Raw genomic sequence first — 16,190 nt, forward strand, 5'->3', positions numbered from 1 at the left:
TAGGTCTGTCAGACTAACTGATCCCAAAGCGCTGTTGCAAAGATAAAAATAGGGCTATGCAGCTCAAAGCAGGATTGATTCTCACTGATTAGCATCACCAAGGTGCAGGACAGAGTAAGCTGCCCACTACATGTCAACATCCTTTTTCTGCTTGCTATAGGAACAAATTGCATTCATTCATTTCTGTGAGAAAGTGAAGTGCTGCATGTCTGGATGCTTTTGCAATGAGAACAAAACTTGACCTCTTCTCAACACTGGGCCCTCCAACTTCCAATGAAAAGGACACCTCAATGGGCAGGGAGGCCCAATGGATTGCAAGCCTGCATTCCTCATCTGTCAAAATGGAAGGCATTTCATTGCGACTAAAATATTAGAGTAAAGCCTGAATTCTACATGGCAGACATATACTGGAGGTCACAGTGTGGCCCTGAATCGAAGCCATGGGTGACTCTCCATAAATACCACTTGGGGACAAAAGCAAAGGATGGCAGGGTTCCAGTACCTGCCATATTGCGTAGGAGAGGGGGGTTTTATATGACAAACTGCACCGGCCAAAGCTCCCTTTACACAACTGTTAGAGCTACAGAAGCCCTGTTCTCTTTCACATCCAGTTTCCCCACTGGTAGGTCAAACAAAAGGTCATACATGTTTCATAAGCTGGGTGTATTGCCGGCCTCACTCCTAAAGGTTCTGTAAATATTGTAAACATTCAGTTAGTGGAAAAAATTATGAGTAACAAAATTAAATAAAAATGGGAATCTTTCCAAGGAACTGACTTTCTGCATAAAGTAAATAGTTCTATTTATAACAGTCAGAATGCATGGCTATTTTTGCTGGTTCTCTGGACTGTGCATGAGTGTGCTTAATGTCGGCTTTCAAAATCATATAATCTATTGATCATTAAAAAATCAGATGTAACATATAAAATAAACTGTGTGTTAATATTCCAAACATACATTAGCTTCCTTTATAAAACCAATTAATTTAAAATAATGCTTCATTTAAAAAAAAATCATATTTATGACTCTTCTGTAATAATAATAATAATCAGTCTGCAAACATGGTGACTATAGGTTGACATTTTTATTGAGCTCTTCACTATGACCCAAAGTCTCATTCCTAGTCCAACACCACCAAATTTTCATGAGCGTTGAAAATTCAGCTCTCCCCCCCCCCCCCCGCAGTGTGCAGCACTTTAAACTTGCTTACACTCAGAAGAATCTTTTTGAAGCTCTTCACAACCCCTTTTGGTTTAATCCACCCTGAGCAAATTTGCTACCTCACTGCTCACCCCTAACCATAGCTGTCAACTTTTCCCTTTTTAAAGGGAAATTTCCTTATTCTGAATAGGATTCCTCACAAGAAAAGGGAAAAGTTGACAGCTATGCCCCTAACTCTAAATCATTTATGAACATGTCCCAGTATCCACCCTTGGGTGACTCCACTTTCTACAATCATCTTTCCAACTGGGAAAACTGTCCTCTCTGCTTCCTATTTGTTAACCAGTTACTGAGCTAAAAGATAGCTTTTCCTCTTATTCCACAACAGCTAAGCTAACTCAGAAAATCTTGGGTAAGGTATCGGTACTTTGTATAAAATAAAATAAAATAAAATGAAATGAAATGAAATGAAATGAAAAGCTTTTTGAAAGTTTAAGCAGATGGTGTGAAGTGGATCACCTCTATCTATATGCTGGTTGACATATCAAAGAACTCTAATAGGTTACCAAGAAGGGACTTCAGCAAGACTTGTTCTTCTATATGTTAGAGAGTTTTATCTTTGTTAATACAGTACTTTTCAGCAGTTTTCCTGAAAGAGGCATTAATTGGCCTGTAATTTCTGAGGCCCCTTCTAGTTTTCAGGTATGGAGGCTGATCTTAGGAACAAGCTACAATTTTTTGTTAGAAGATCAGCACTTTCACATTTGTCTTCTTTAAGAACTCCTGGGTAGATACCATCTGGACCCAGCAGTTTGTCTGTTTTGTCTTTTAAGGCCTATAATTTCCATCTCTTGTAACCATTATTTGCCTCAGTCCCTTAGACTCTCTTTCCCTGAAAGTTATCTTCCAGTGTGAAGACAGAGGCATGCAAGAATCCATTCAACTTCTTGCAATCTACTTACATTTCTTCAGCTAACTTTCGATTCCATGTCATCCCAAGATGGAACTGTTTTCCTAGTCAGCCTACTGCTACTAATGCATGTAAAGATTTCTTGTTTGTGTGGTCTTTGTTTTCGCAACGTGCTCCTCAATTTTTAGTTTATATTGCCTTGTTGTCTACTTGCATTTCTTTTGCCATACTTCGTGTTCCTTTTTGTTTGCCTCTTTTGGACAAGATTTCCATTTTCTAAAGGAAGTCTTGTTGCCACATGGTGTATTTTATCTTGTTCAATATCAGAAAAAGGCAAAGTGACACTTGGAAAAAAATCAACCAACAAAACACACAGGCTCACAGGAAGGCTTTGTGTTGAATATTTATTTTACTTCTAGGTGATTGAAAACATTCAACCAATGAAGCAAAGCTGTTTCCCTACACAAATATCTTACGATAGTGTATAACATGTAGGGAATTGTGAATTTTTTTTAGTAAGGAGCGGGGGAAGGTGTTGAACAATGATATAAAATGTTCACAGTTTACCATGATTAAAGAATGAATTGTCATGCTTGAACCAAAACAAACATGTTTTTAAAAGGTTTCTTTTAATGTGCTAAAAGGAAGTTTTGAGGCTCCCATGCACCCCTTTCTGGGCAAGAGTGTTTTCATCCCAAATTTCATTGAACCAACTCTTCTGATTTAGAGCTTCATAAATGCTACTATGAACAAGAGACCTGCTATGTACCTATGGGTTATCTCAAACTGCTATTGCTGTATACTGTTTTGGGATTTCTAGTTAAAAGATGTATATAAATTATATGAAATGAATAAATCAAGTGATAGGGATGGAAAAATATTCACCTTGTTAGCTAGGTGCTTTAAAATCTAGTAATGCTACCTAAGAATTTATTTGTACAGTTTCTACTCCTGTAAAAATTCCTAAGTATTGAATGTGGGCTCTTTAAAAATATATATATCCAGTGGCAGGAAAATAGGGGGGGTCCTGATTTGTGGGAGAGCCAACTCCATGTATCCATCAATTCCTTCTGTGCCCATGATAAACTGCAAGAACTGGATAGTTGACAGAATATCCTCTATTAATATGCTCGTGAGTAAGACTGATTAGACAGATAAATGTAAAGTTTAACACCTTTACCCTAACAGATGCTCACTGGTAGCTAATTAAGTCAAGGAAGAGCAGCTGTAGCATGCTCTTTGCAGTCTGTAGAAGTTAAAAGCTAGATAGCCATTTAGTACATGGCTTGTAGCCCCATGGAGAGTTCTCTTACATTGCAAATACAGGAGGTTGCCAAACTGTGGATATTTATAGCAGGTTTCTTGTCCTACAGGATCAAGTCAAGTGCAGAAGCAAATAAACCTCAGCTGCTTGAAAGCACTCTTTGTTACAGACATCCAGAAGCAGAATGGGGTCAACAAGCACTTCTAAAATGTGAATGAATTTGATGATTCTAGGGCAGTGTGACCCATCCAGAACGGACAACCCAACCTCTTCAAAACTGCATGTTAATATAGTGCAGAATACATTAATATTACTTAATGGAAGCCATCAGCAACTGTATGTTCTCTGGTTCAGTTTTCATCTGATAATAGCCTCCAGGTACTGGCTTAGAACTACCAATAATGCTTCTGGATCAAGACAGCAACAAAAATTATTGGTGTCATCAGCATACTGATACCACATTCCAAATTTCTGAATGATCTCTCCTACCTGCTTCATATCAGTGTTAAATAACAACAACAACAACAACAATAGTGATGCGTCATAGGATACATCACCTGTTGTAAAAAAGTGGAGACCTTAAATGCAGTCCTCCCCAAGTCCAACTCAGCTATTTAAATTTCATGCACCAACACGGAGGGAAAGGGGACTATGCCCCCTGTCCTTGCTGTTAGTTTTTACACATTGTGATTCTACAGAGAATTTTGAACCTCTGAACATGGTTCAGAAAGAACCCAATGACTGATGGTATCATCTGAGCTCTTTAAGACTGTAATCCTATACACACTTACCTGTAGGTCTCATTGAAATCAATGGTGCTTAGCTCTGAATAGACATATATAGGGTTGCAGTGCACATATTTAAATGGTGAAAACTATTAAAAGTTTAAAATGGAATTAACCACATTAATTTAATCAATCTTTTATTGCTGAGGAATCAGAAAATGTGGCTCCTTTGTAACACCCTAGCAACTTTTCTAGTCATTATGAACATGACTGATTTGTTAATATATTTGTTTAGTGGAAATAATTACAAGTCAAGGAAGACCACAAGTAATATTTTTTTCCAAAGAGCAAAAACATGCTTTATATTGAGCCTAGATATACATTTTCATCTTTTATAGCTAACTGCTACAATGAAATGCAATTTAAATCTACTTTCTTTCTGCCATAGAAAAGAAATGAATTGTTCTATTGATGTATTCTGGATGGATTATTCATAGCCATTAAAACTGCATTTAAATTGGGCACAAAGACTACAGGCAAAAATCCTACTCACTCTCCCAGTGCGTGCAGATAAATTATGCTTGGTAGTAGTAAATGGAACAGTTCTTTAAAATTCAGCTGAAACACAGTAACTTCTATAGTCCCACCAAAAATACCCCTTTGTAGATGAGAATTGTAACAATATTATAAACATCAGAAATTGGATAGTTTATGTATCTTTTTAGTATCATTTGATATATTTTAAGTATCAAATATGCAAGATGCCAGTTACAAGAAAAGGGAGCTTCTCCCCATGCAAACAAATTGCAAATGCAGAGAGCCCAATCCAGATTTGGACAACAGTGTGGGCCTGAAGGCTAAAGTTTCCGACTCCCGTGTGAGGGTTCTGATACAAATTCCTCCCCATGTGTCTTCAATTTACTATAAGAAAGCCATTCACACAACTGGGTGGAAGAGCAAACTTTCACTTGTGTAATGGGACTTCTCCTACCTCTGCAGCCAATCCCTCCCCCAACCCTCTGGAGAAGATTGCAGGGGATACGCAGGCAGGAATCCATTCCACCAACAAAGTCTGCTCCATTGGTTAATAAACACTGTTGTATTTCCTCCATAGTTCTGAGATTGCTGCAGCATACAGATGAGTATACTCTAGTAAATAGGAATTGGATATGCTGCCACACTTCTGTCAATTTCTGTGTGCTTCTTAAACGTTTGAGACACGTCATGTAAGAAAGTTCTCAAGCCTTCACACAAACCCCCAAATGCACATGTTGCTACAGAGCATCACCTTGTCATCTACATATTGCTGAGGTTTGTACAAAACATAATTATTTGTGTTAGCAAGTCTTGGAAAATCTAAACACAGAACTCTTTTGCATTTTCAGCAGAAGCAAAATGTTTTCTTTGTATAGAAGCCTAAACCTACAGACTATTACAGCTGGGCAAATTTCCCCAAGTTCCTAAAGGTTAAATATGACAACTGTACTTTAACAAGCTACAAAGATCCCATAATACATATCTCTGTTATTTTGGGAAGTGAGCAAGAGAGGATGCTAAATCACTTTTTATTACCATTACGTTTTCACTGTGGTCAGATTTATTTTTTAATGAATAGAATTGATTGCTTGCCCTTATCACTTAAAAAGGCATGAAAACAAAATTCAACCTTTTGGTTTAATTCGTACCTTGGTTTACGAACTTAATCCATTCCGGAAGTCTGTTCTTAAACCAAAATGTTCTTAAACCAAGGCATGGTTTCCCATAACACCGGGGGACTCAATTTACAAATGGAACACACTCAACAGGAAGCGGAACATGTTCTGCTTCCAAGGCAAAGTTCACAAACCAAAACAACTACTTCCGTGTTTGCAGCGTTCTTAATCCAAGCTGTTCATAAACTAAGCTGTTCTTAAACCAAGGTACCACTGTATTACACTAAATGGTAAATTAAGCTAGTCTCAATTGGTGCCAAGTAAGCAGCGTGCACTATTCTGCAACTTTAGGCTAAAAATGACAGATACTGGTACCAAATATGCAACAGCCCTAGAATCTACATGTAATCAGGGCAATTCCTGAGTATAATGAGTTTAGCACTACCAAAGTATTAGGTCTACTCATGTTCAAATAACACATGCAAGGGACGCATGCTTTGCCCTCACCCCCACAATCCCATCTGCTTCACTCCCAACATTCACATGATGATTTTGAACATGCTTAGAATCCTCTGAATCACATCTTTGTGCATTCAGAAGTGGAGCTACCAACAATTAAATGTATTTGACAGGACTGGTGTATGCAGCCCTCCTCTCCTTTCATGCGTTCTTCGAATACATACAGACCAATTATCTGAATAGGACTTTCAGATAGTTGTATCCAACTAAGTTCTACCTAGAGTAGACATACTGAAATTAATGGATCAAAGTTAGTCACTTCCTGGTTTAACTATCTTTTAAGTTGTCTGACACATAGATGTGGCAGGGGAAGGAACACGTGAAGATAGCTGACTGAAAAACGCTAGTTAGGACAAGATGGGATCTCTTTGCTGGCCATGTTTCATGGTCAAAAAGAGCAGAGTACCAAATGAACCGAAATCTTCAGGGATTCTGTTATGAAACTCAACCCTGGATGCTACTGCTCTAGCCAAACCTGATTGCTATGTCTCCGCTATTTCCAGCCCTCCTTTCTGAGAATGTTTCTTGGCAGAATGGTTGTTCTGTGATTTCACACATCTGGATTTAATCTGTTTTCTGGACCTTTGCTTGCATGCCTTTGATCTTGATGTGGCACTTCTTGACTATGGCTAACTATGTCCAGCTAGAAAATTCTAGGAGAAATTCTAGCCTTTGATCCAGCTACATCCTGATGCAATGAGATCAGGTGGACTATAAATATGAAGATATAAATAGAGTTTTGTCATGAACTTCCATATACAACACTTCAAAGACAGAGATACACTGATATTCCTTCTTTTAAAAAAATGATTTTACATCATGGAAAATGTTTTGGGTGGGTTTGGCAATCAAGTGGTGTATAATTTTTTATAAGATAAATAAAAATTTATTTGCAGCAAGATCAAGTCTAGAAGACGCCATCAGAGTTCTTAATTACAAGATGTGTTCAGGTAGAAGAGAAGGAACAAAGAATGAATCTGGAGAATACTGAAGTTATTCCTGGCCCAGAATTCCATACAGAGACAGCCATCTTGGTAATGGGATCCTATTGCTAGTAAATCAGATGTGCTTTTGGACTCCATATGCACAAGTAATGGCACTATCAAATGACTTTCCAGCTATTGAGGACAATGCACCAGGGAACCTCTAGTCCAGGGGTTGTCAACCTGGTCCCTACCACCCACTAGTGGGCGTTTCAGGATTCTAGGTGGGCGGTAGGGGGTATTACAGCACAAGCTGAATCCTCCTTCCATCAAGCACTGGTGGGCGGTAAGGAAATTTTACCATCAAGAAAGATGCATTAGTGGGCGGTAGGTATAAAAAGGTTGACTACCCCTGATCTAGACCGTGATTTGACTTTTGAGTCCTGCATATTTAATAGTTGCAAGACGAATCATTTCTACTTTGTGGGGTTTCTCCCATTACTAAATGGAAATTTGAGAGAGACCATTAAGGCTAAGAGGCAGTGGAGTGAGAGTACAAATTAAATTTACTAATTAATAAAAACTAACTAAGCTGCAACTTGGCTACATACATTCAATATGAAATAAAATTTGGTCTTATCATCTGTCGTGTGTGTGTGTGTGTGTGTGTGTGTGTGTCCATCTATCTATGTGCACACAGAGCTAAAATTCTTGCTTTATTGTAATTTCTAGGTAAGTAACTCTGGTACCATGATGTAAGCCCTAACTGAGGGTAAAGCAGACAGTCATGTTGGACTTCTGGGGGGAAACCCCCTGAAACAAGCATCTTAGTCTGTTTGAACATGGTGTATAAGGAGTGGCTATTATGGATTTTTTTAAAAAAGTACAATGTTTTATTTCTGCCTTAGTGGGGAAAATTCTTTGTTAGTGTCAATATAGTGTATGTTCTTTTGGTTGGTCATATCTGAAGCCTGAAAACTGCTTTTTTGTGAATTTTAATGAAATTTGGGCTACACATCTACCTGGAAGAAAGCCCCACTGAATTAATGTTACTTTGGAGAAAACATGCATAGGATTGTATTGATATTTCTTATGCTAATGACAGACTTAACCAGTTGAAAATATTATAGAAGAACTGTAATGACTACATTCAGCTATAGCCAAATGGACCTCTCTATGCATTCCCTCCAAGAATTAAGGTAGCATAATTCAAATCTAATTTATACCAAGCTTAGCTCAAATTTAGTTAAGAAAACTGAAGTACAGTATATATCAGTACTTGGCAGGAGTTAAGGCTATACACACTACTTCATCACCATTACAATTCACATCAGGAAAATGAGAGTACAAGAGTTAGAGACTACAAATTAGAAATATACAGTATTGTTCACTTACAGTAGGGGGGAAATAATCTCTCAAAGGTGCTTATTCAGCACACTACTCACAGCTACAAGAACACATAGGTTCCTACCAGTAGCACCTTAGAGACCAACTAAGTTTGTTCTTGGTATGAGCTTTTGTGTGCATGCACACTTCTTCAGATACACTGAAACAGAAGTCACCAGACCCTTAAATATAGTGAGGGAGTGGGGAGGGGTATTACTCAGAAGGGTGGTGGGAATGGGTGATCAGCTACCTACCTGTAACAAGAATACATAGGTGTTATGCTATCACAAGAGAAATAATTTGCCTTGTCTGCCAAAGTGACATGTAGGAAAGGGGCACAGTAAATAGTATATGAATGCTATTAAATGTAATAGATAATAAATACAGTGTGTTTCTTTTGCACTTGTCCAGTCTCCTGCACATTCTGGCAAAATCCTTCCATCTTCTCTCCATAATTCCTTCTCTTTCACCTCACCTTCAGTGTCAGGGGCCTGGCAATTTTTGATAGATTGTAACTGTGCTTTATGAAGGCGGGTGGGAGCAGTCTGACTTTAGGAAGCAAGGTTCCCAACTTGATCACCATGCAAATCATGGGCAAGCTTGGTAGAATCAGGGAAGCATGTGATGGAGAAGCATCCACCTATTATTTCCCCTCTTCTGAAGAACCTCTGTAAGTAGAAGCAGTCATTTGGTGGAACTGAAACAGGAGGACACGAGGCTGCATACACATGGTTTATTCTAGACTCAATGGAGACTGAGTGCTTGGTTTTTTTTTCTACATAGTCCACACACAATCTTGCATAGATTGCCCCTGAAATGCACTTACTGAGAAATGGGTTTCATTCTGAAAATAAAAGCACACTGCAGATTACCCAACAGTGTGTCCATTTGAAAACAAATTGAGGCAATAGGTCTCAGCATTGGGAGATGGGCCAAAGGCATTTTTGGTGAGCATGAACTAAGATGTTGTGGGTGGACCTATAACAAGACTGCAACCACCAGTTCCTTCTTCGTTTACTGAGGGTATGTGTAAGGAGGAAAAGGCATGGATAACCTAATCAAGGGGAGTGTTATAAAATGTATATCAAGTAACTACATCACCCTTGTGGCAGGCAGGCTCTAGCTCAATTTTGATTGAAAGCAGCACATTTTGAGGATCAGCATGAATGATTTCAGACTGAGAAGAACTACAGTCGTACCTCCGCTTTGGGGTGCGAACGCAGCAAACTCGGAAGTATTTTTCTGGGTTTTGCAGCACACATGCGCAGAAGCGTTAAACTGCGCCGCGCACATGCACAGAAGCGGTCCTCCAGTTGCGAATTCCTTGGGATGCGACCAAACCTCCAGAATGGATCCCATTTGCAATCGGAGGTACCATTGTACATTTTTGTGCTACAAATGTTAGTATGTATGGAACTAGACGGAGTCAAACGAAGTCCTTAGCACTTCCTATTTGCTTTAAAAAAAAACTTTCTCTCTTCACCCCCTGCCACTATCTTGCAGGATCATGATAAATGCAGTCTGCTGAGATTCTGGGAAGGCAATAAAAGCACTGGGGTGGAGTAATTGCTATTCCATCCCTCTTTTCCATCCCTTTGGATGAAAAAAAGAAGTGAATGTGAGCAGAGTAGATTTTGAGAGAGGATGTATCGGTTAAGTTCTTCTCTTTGACACACTTTCCCTGTAGGATATTTAAAGTAAGCTGATTTTTTTGTAAAGCAAGGTTGGCCCCCTGGACTGGGCTCCGCTCCAGTCACTGACTGGTGTTAGACATGCATTCTGCACATAACCAGAGGCACTGATTAAATACAAAATTGTGATTCTGAAAGACTAGATGCATGTGTGTGGGAATTCAAGATTACGTGTTTATTTATAAAACTATTTCTTTATCACTGTTCATAAAAAAAATTCAGAGCAGTTTATAACAACTTTACATAAAACCATACAATAAATATCATGTAAAAAATTAAATTCAGAAATCAACTAACCATGGTGGGAAAATGTATTCTTAATTGTCTGCATGAGGCTGATGGAATAAAAAAGTCGTCAGCATCTGAAACAGGTAACTTGCTGGACATGGGAACCACCCATCAAAGAGCCTCTATCTTCCCAGAATTCAAGCAGGTTATTGGCGTTCATCCATTCCACCATTGCATTTAGACACCACTCCAGAGCTTTCGCAGCCTCTGAGTCAGATGTTATGGAGATGTAGAGCTGTATGCCATCGGCATACTGATGACAATGTGCTCCAAAATTCCAAATTTGTTCCCTGTTTCAGTATATGCTTCTGAATGATGTGTTTTTGTTTTAAATTTGTTTTAAAGAGGTGTTTTCATTTTAAATTCAGTAATGGGGAAATGGAGATCATTCTTGGGAATTAATACAGAAAACAAATCTGTAAGGTTGTGCAGATAGCATAATGCATATAGCACAAGAATACCCCTTCACCCTTATATATGCATAGCAAACTCACGCTTTCAATTACTCATCTCACATTTAAAAGCCCTTTTTCAATTTCTGTGAACTGTGCAACCTACATTGACGGGAATGTGGATTTGATTGAAAAGCATCCTCTCATATGCTTATATCATCTTGGTGCCAATCTCCAACACTCACAAAACATGCGTGAAAACCAGAGGTTGCTTAAGAATAATTTACAGACCAGTTTTATGAAGAGCCCACAATAAGATAATAATCATGATCAGAACCAACTCAAACATCATTAAGGTTTCAAATTTTCCCAGGCTCTTTTTTTGTATGCATATTAAACAATGGAACCCCCCCCCCTTCTTAAACACATGCAAATATGCCTCCCTGTTTTGCTTTTAAAATCTTCAAGAAGAGTTCTAGAGAACCTACAATCCTTGTGTTTATGACCTTTCCTGTGTTTTTGATAAGTAAGATATGAGTTTACTGTGACTTTTCAAGGCATATTTTCTTTCTCATGTGTAAATGAGATGGATGACCATCTGTCATGGATGCTTTAGCTGAGATTCCTGCATTGCACGGGGTTGGACTTGATGACCCTGGGGGTCCCTTCCAACTCTACGATTCTCCAACGGAGCACAGCGGAACTTGCGCGCCTCATAGGAAGGAGCGTGGGGCCTGCACTGCGGTCTGGTGGCCAAGGCGAAGCGTTTGGGCAGTCAACGGCCTCCTCCCCTGGAAGGCAGCCGCCGTGGGTAGTGCGGGAATTCCACAGGCCTCCTGCTCCTCCTCCTCGCGGCCCACTTCGTTTTCCCACCAGCTGCGGAGCCGGGGCTCGTGGAGGCGGCTGGCTTCGCCTCTTCCCACGGGCTCGCTGCCGGCTGCGAAGACCCGGGAGACCAGAGCCGCCCTGCTCGCCCTTCTCCTCGTTCTCTCTCTCCCCCGGGAGAGACTTCCCTCCCTCGGCCTCCTGCCGGCGCCCCTTTGGAGCGTGAGAACCCGGCGAGGAAAAAGAGTCCTCTCAGGAGGAAGGCGGCGGGAAAGGTCGCGCCGGTTCCCTCTCAGGGCGCGGGAAGGAGAGGGGAGCCGGGCGGGCACGAGGCGCCGGCGCGCGCCCTTCGGGCAGGTGAAGGCGGAGGCCGAGCGCGGCGCCTACTTACTTGATGTCCTCCCAGACCTCGGGGCCGTAATTCCGGATCACCAGAAGCTCCAGAGCGTGATTGACGAATCCGTACTGCCAAAGAGGGGGGAAAGCGGGAAAGCCGCGTTGGTGGAAGGCTCTCAAATGTGCAAAGGGGGCGAAGCTTATGATGTGCTTGTGCACATTGTGGAAACACGGGTACGAATCCGGGTTGGGTTCGAGAAACGGGGAAGAAAGGTAGGGATGGCAGCGATTATTCTCTCCCCCGCCTTCCCCCCCCCCCCCATTTCACCTGCTCCAGGTGGATGATGCCTACAGGAACACATAGCTTCAGGCAAAACCACAAAGCCAAGGAGGGGTGTTTGGAGATGGGTACCAACCCGGGTACTCATCTGCAAGGGAAAGGAGCGGGGTGCCAATATTCCCCCTTAACACCCCCGTCCCTGTTCCAGGTGGTCTGTGCCCAGGAAAGAGAAGCGTGCGGCTGTGTGGGAGCCCCAGTTGCGGCCGAATCTCCCCGCTCGCGACCCCCTCCGCACTCCGAAGCTATTCCCGTCCCCTGCGCCATGCTCCTTATCGCGCATCCTTCCCTTCCCATCCCTGCCAGAAGAATAACCGGTCTCTTCCCCCCCCCCCCCGAATAAAGGCGACCCGGCAGCCGCCCTCCTTCAGCCTGTGGCGCATCTGCCTCTCGCCTCGCACTCACCATCGCGCCTGCCGGAGCGCCCCTCAGCGACCGCGCGGGGACGCCGCCTCAGCAGCAGCAGCAGCTCCACGAGGGGATATAGGCAGGCGAGGAGAGAGACGAGGACGGCGGCGAGCAGGCGAGCAGCGGCTTCTCGCGCCGGCCTCCCTCGATGCGCCCTCTTGAGTGTCACCGGAACGCAGCCAATCGCGACGGCGGCCCGGAGGGTGGCTTCCAATCGGAAGCAGAGGAGGGAATTCGGATGCTGCTGGGGTGGAAGGGGGGAAAGGGGAGGGGAGGGGTGGCGAATGATGGGGAAGGCAGGGCGATGCGGGCTGGTGGTGGCGACAGTGCTGGGAGAGGCGACATCGGAGGCAGAGACGTGATTGCCTTGACAATGGGGGGGATGAAGGAGACGCTTCAGCTGATGTAAAAACCAGGCTGCCCTGAAGTCATCCTGAGGGATGTGCGTGTGCGCCGAGGGCCAGATTCCTCTCGCTCTCCCCCTCTCTGTTCTTGGCTGCTTCCCAGGGACTTGCTCACCTGTTTGCTTTACTTTGATTAATACATCGACTCACCTTTCTAGTCAGTGGCTTTTCTGAGACTTGCATGGTAAATATTTAACAGGCATGATCGCTCTTCACAGGCTTCAGCATTTTGGCTCATCATTCGTGCGTTATTATTAAGCCTTTTCTAGAGCCCCCTCTGTATTTCGGAAGAGTGGCAACTGTCTCCATTTTCACAGCTTATAACTCCCATTTAGGCTTTTCGCTGTTGCTATGATGATGATGATGATGAAGATGATGATTCCAAAATAGTTACCCAAAGGTCACCTTGGCTGCGCTGAGAGCTGTCACTGCTCTAAACCCGCTAGTCAACTGTTGTTTTCCAGATTTCATTAGAGCAAACTGAGGTGTGGATTCTGGCAAAGTTGCCCAGGGGCGGCCCAAGCCATTTTTCCGCCTGGGCAAGATGGTACATTCCCCATTTGCTGCACAGAATCTAACTAGAAACTAGACGTAGTTGATGGTGATGGAACTGAAGCCTCCACCACACCCTGAGGGCAGCAAGCTGGCTTAGAGGCTGCAGGGCAGACCACATGGCACACATTTCTAGCCACTTTCCACCCCTCAGAATTTCCTGCCTGAGGCAGCCGCCTCGCTCTGCCACATGGACAGGCTGGCCCTGCTATTGCCAGCACACCTGTCCTTTCAATAAACTGTGTATCTGTATCTTTCCAATTCCACATCTTCATCAGGGGTGCTGACGTTGCCTGTTGGATGTGGTACCCTCATCTCCAAATGAACATTATGAAAGTAGAGTTTATAACCTTTCTGCCCAAATCCTTCCTCAGTCTCTGAAGATACTGACTTTAAAAAACAAACAAACACCAAAAACTATTACAGAAGAAAAGATGTATTGGAACAAATAATAAATAAATAAATAACCATTGGCAGTATTGCTGCTGGATAGTTGGGGCTTAAAGAGCAAAACTGGCCAAGATTCTTCCTATGCGAAAAGAAATGATTACAGTGTAATCATTAAATTGGCCATCAAAAACTGGTGGTAATAGTTATGCAATTCTAAAACTAGGCTTCTATAAATGGAGAGAGGGCCAAAAACTGTCATGGGTACTAAAAATACTTTCTTGAACTCCCCCTTATAAGAAATAATAAAAAAATTAAAAAAATGAGACAATGAAAAACAGGATGCTCATTACCCAAGACAGACTCTTAAGGAAAGGAATTAATTACTGTTTTCTTGCAATACATACCCGCAAGAGGCCGTCATGATTACTGGGAAATGAAGGTTAAATAAACTCTTCTCTTGGCAGAAATGTACCAATAGGGAAGCGATCCAAACTGGTGCCTTCTGGTGTTCAAATGTAATGGATAAAGGTCAGAATGGTCAAGTGCAGTAGCAGGAATTCAAATACGTGAGCGTGTGCTTTGAATACTGGACTTGCATGCAGATTGTAGTGATTAACACTGCTGACCCACCCAGAGCTGTGCAGGCTGAATGAGAAAAGATGGATTGTGAAATATATTAGATTCAGTCAGAGCAATTACTATGTGCTGTTTTGAGAAGCTCAGCAGACCCATCTAGTAACCCTCATTATCTGAATCTGCACTATTCAAATTTCTAATTGAGTTTGTTATATCCTGGTGTGCACTTAACCATGCTTTAACATATATATATGATTTAACAGTAGAACAATGTGGAGGAATTATTGAATTAGATAATTCAGTAGGGATGGGGTTTAAATACAATGTTTCTGGACATTTTCTGGATAAAGCAATTTTAGGAATGGTTAAGTTATATTGTGATCATAATTCTTAAATAATCTCTGTAGAATCAGTGTGACTTACCTGGAGGAAATGTATTTGACAATTACAGAATAAGCCTATCCAGATCCACTCAGAAATAAGACCCACTGATGCAACTAGGACTTACTTCTAAGGGTGTGAGCATGGGATTTCAACCTAATCCTATGCACACGGTAGTTAGAAGTAAGCTGTATGTAATTCATCAGTACTTATTTCAGAGTCACCATGAAAAGAACTGGGCTGTAAAATAGGTATATTTTATTGCAAACAGCTTCCTATAAACAGGTAGTACAATTATCATCAGATTCATTGCAATACATGTTTTCAGCCCCTCCCCTTGCCCCCTTTCCCATTGTTGCACACCTTGGCAGTTAGGAGTTCCTTTTTTCCAACTTCAGTTGGTAAGACAACTGGATCAGGATAACTTATCCAGAGTTCTCCATGCATTGTGAACCTCACATTTGGATTACTGCAATGCACTGTACATGGGGTTAGCCTTGGGGAAGGTCCGGAGCAGAGGCAGCATGTCCCTTTTCACCACCTGAGGCAAAACAGGAAGGTGATGCCCCCCTGCCACCTCGCTTCCTCTGCAGCCTTCCTTACCTGGGTTGCACAGTGGCGAAGTGGCAGCGATGACAATGGGTTCTGTTGAGATCTCACAAGATTTTGGTGAGATTTGGGGAAGACCCCCCCCCACATGGCAGCTGCCTCAGTTTTCCTCCTGGGCAGGCAGGTCTTGCTTCAGAGGCTGCAGCTGACACAGAGCACAGTGGGTAGGTTGCATGTGGGGCCAAACTAACACCAGCAAATAACAACCTGCAAAAAACACCCAGGCCGAGTTCAGGGTTTTGGTACTCACATGTAAGTCCCTATGCAGCTTAGGACCAGGTTACTTGAGAGACTGTCTTATCTCTTATTATACCATAGGTCAGCAAACTAAGGCCCGCGGGCTGGATCAGGCCCAACTGCCTTCTAGATCCGGCCCGCGGACGGTCCAGGAATTGCCATGTGGATCACCAGTGTGCGTGTTCTTTCCCTCTCCCTCCCTCTATCTCACACACCGGCAGCGGC

The 16,190-nt window shown here is 42.3% G+C and overlaps 1 protein-coding gene across 1 annotated transcript in view; it reads right to left on the reverse strand.

Moving 5' to 3' along the window:
- GUCY1B1 (guanylate cyclase 1 soluble subunit beta 1) overlaps positions 1–12,970 on the reverse strand; it is a 50,188-nt gene extending 37,218 nt beyond the window's left edge. The window contains exons 1-2 of the mRNA XM_033159736.1: positions 12,814–12,970; positions 12,127–12,200 (exon numbers count right to left, since the gene is read on the reverse strand). Of these exons, the coding sequence (XP_033015627.1) occupies positions 12,127–12,200; positions 12,814–12,816 (77 nt within the window). The 5' untranslated portion in view covers positions 12,817–12,970. The remainder of the gene's footprint in view (positions 1–12,126; positions 12,201–12,813) is intronic.
- Between the last annotated feature and the right edge of the window lie 3,220 nt (positions 12,971–16,190).

This window comes from Lacerta agilis, chromosome 9, assembly GCF_009819535.1.
Source record: "Lacerta agilis isolate rLacAgi1 chromosome 9, rLacAgi1.pri, whole genome shotgun sequence".
NCBI lineage: Eukaryota > Metazoa > Chordata > Lepidosauria > Squamata > Lacertidae > Lacerta > Lacerta agilis.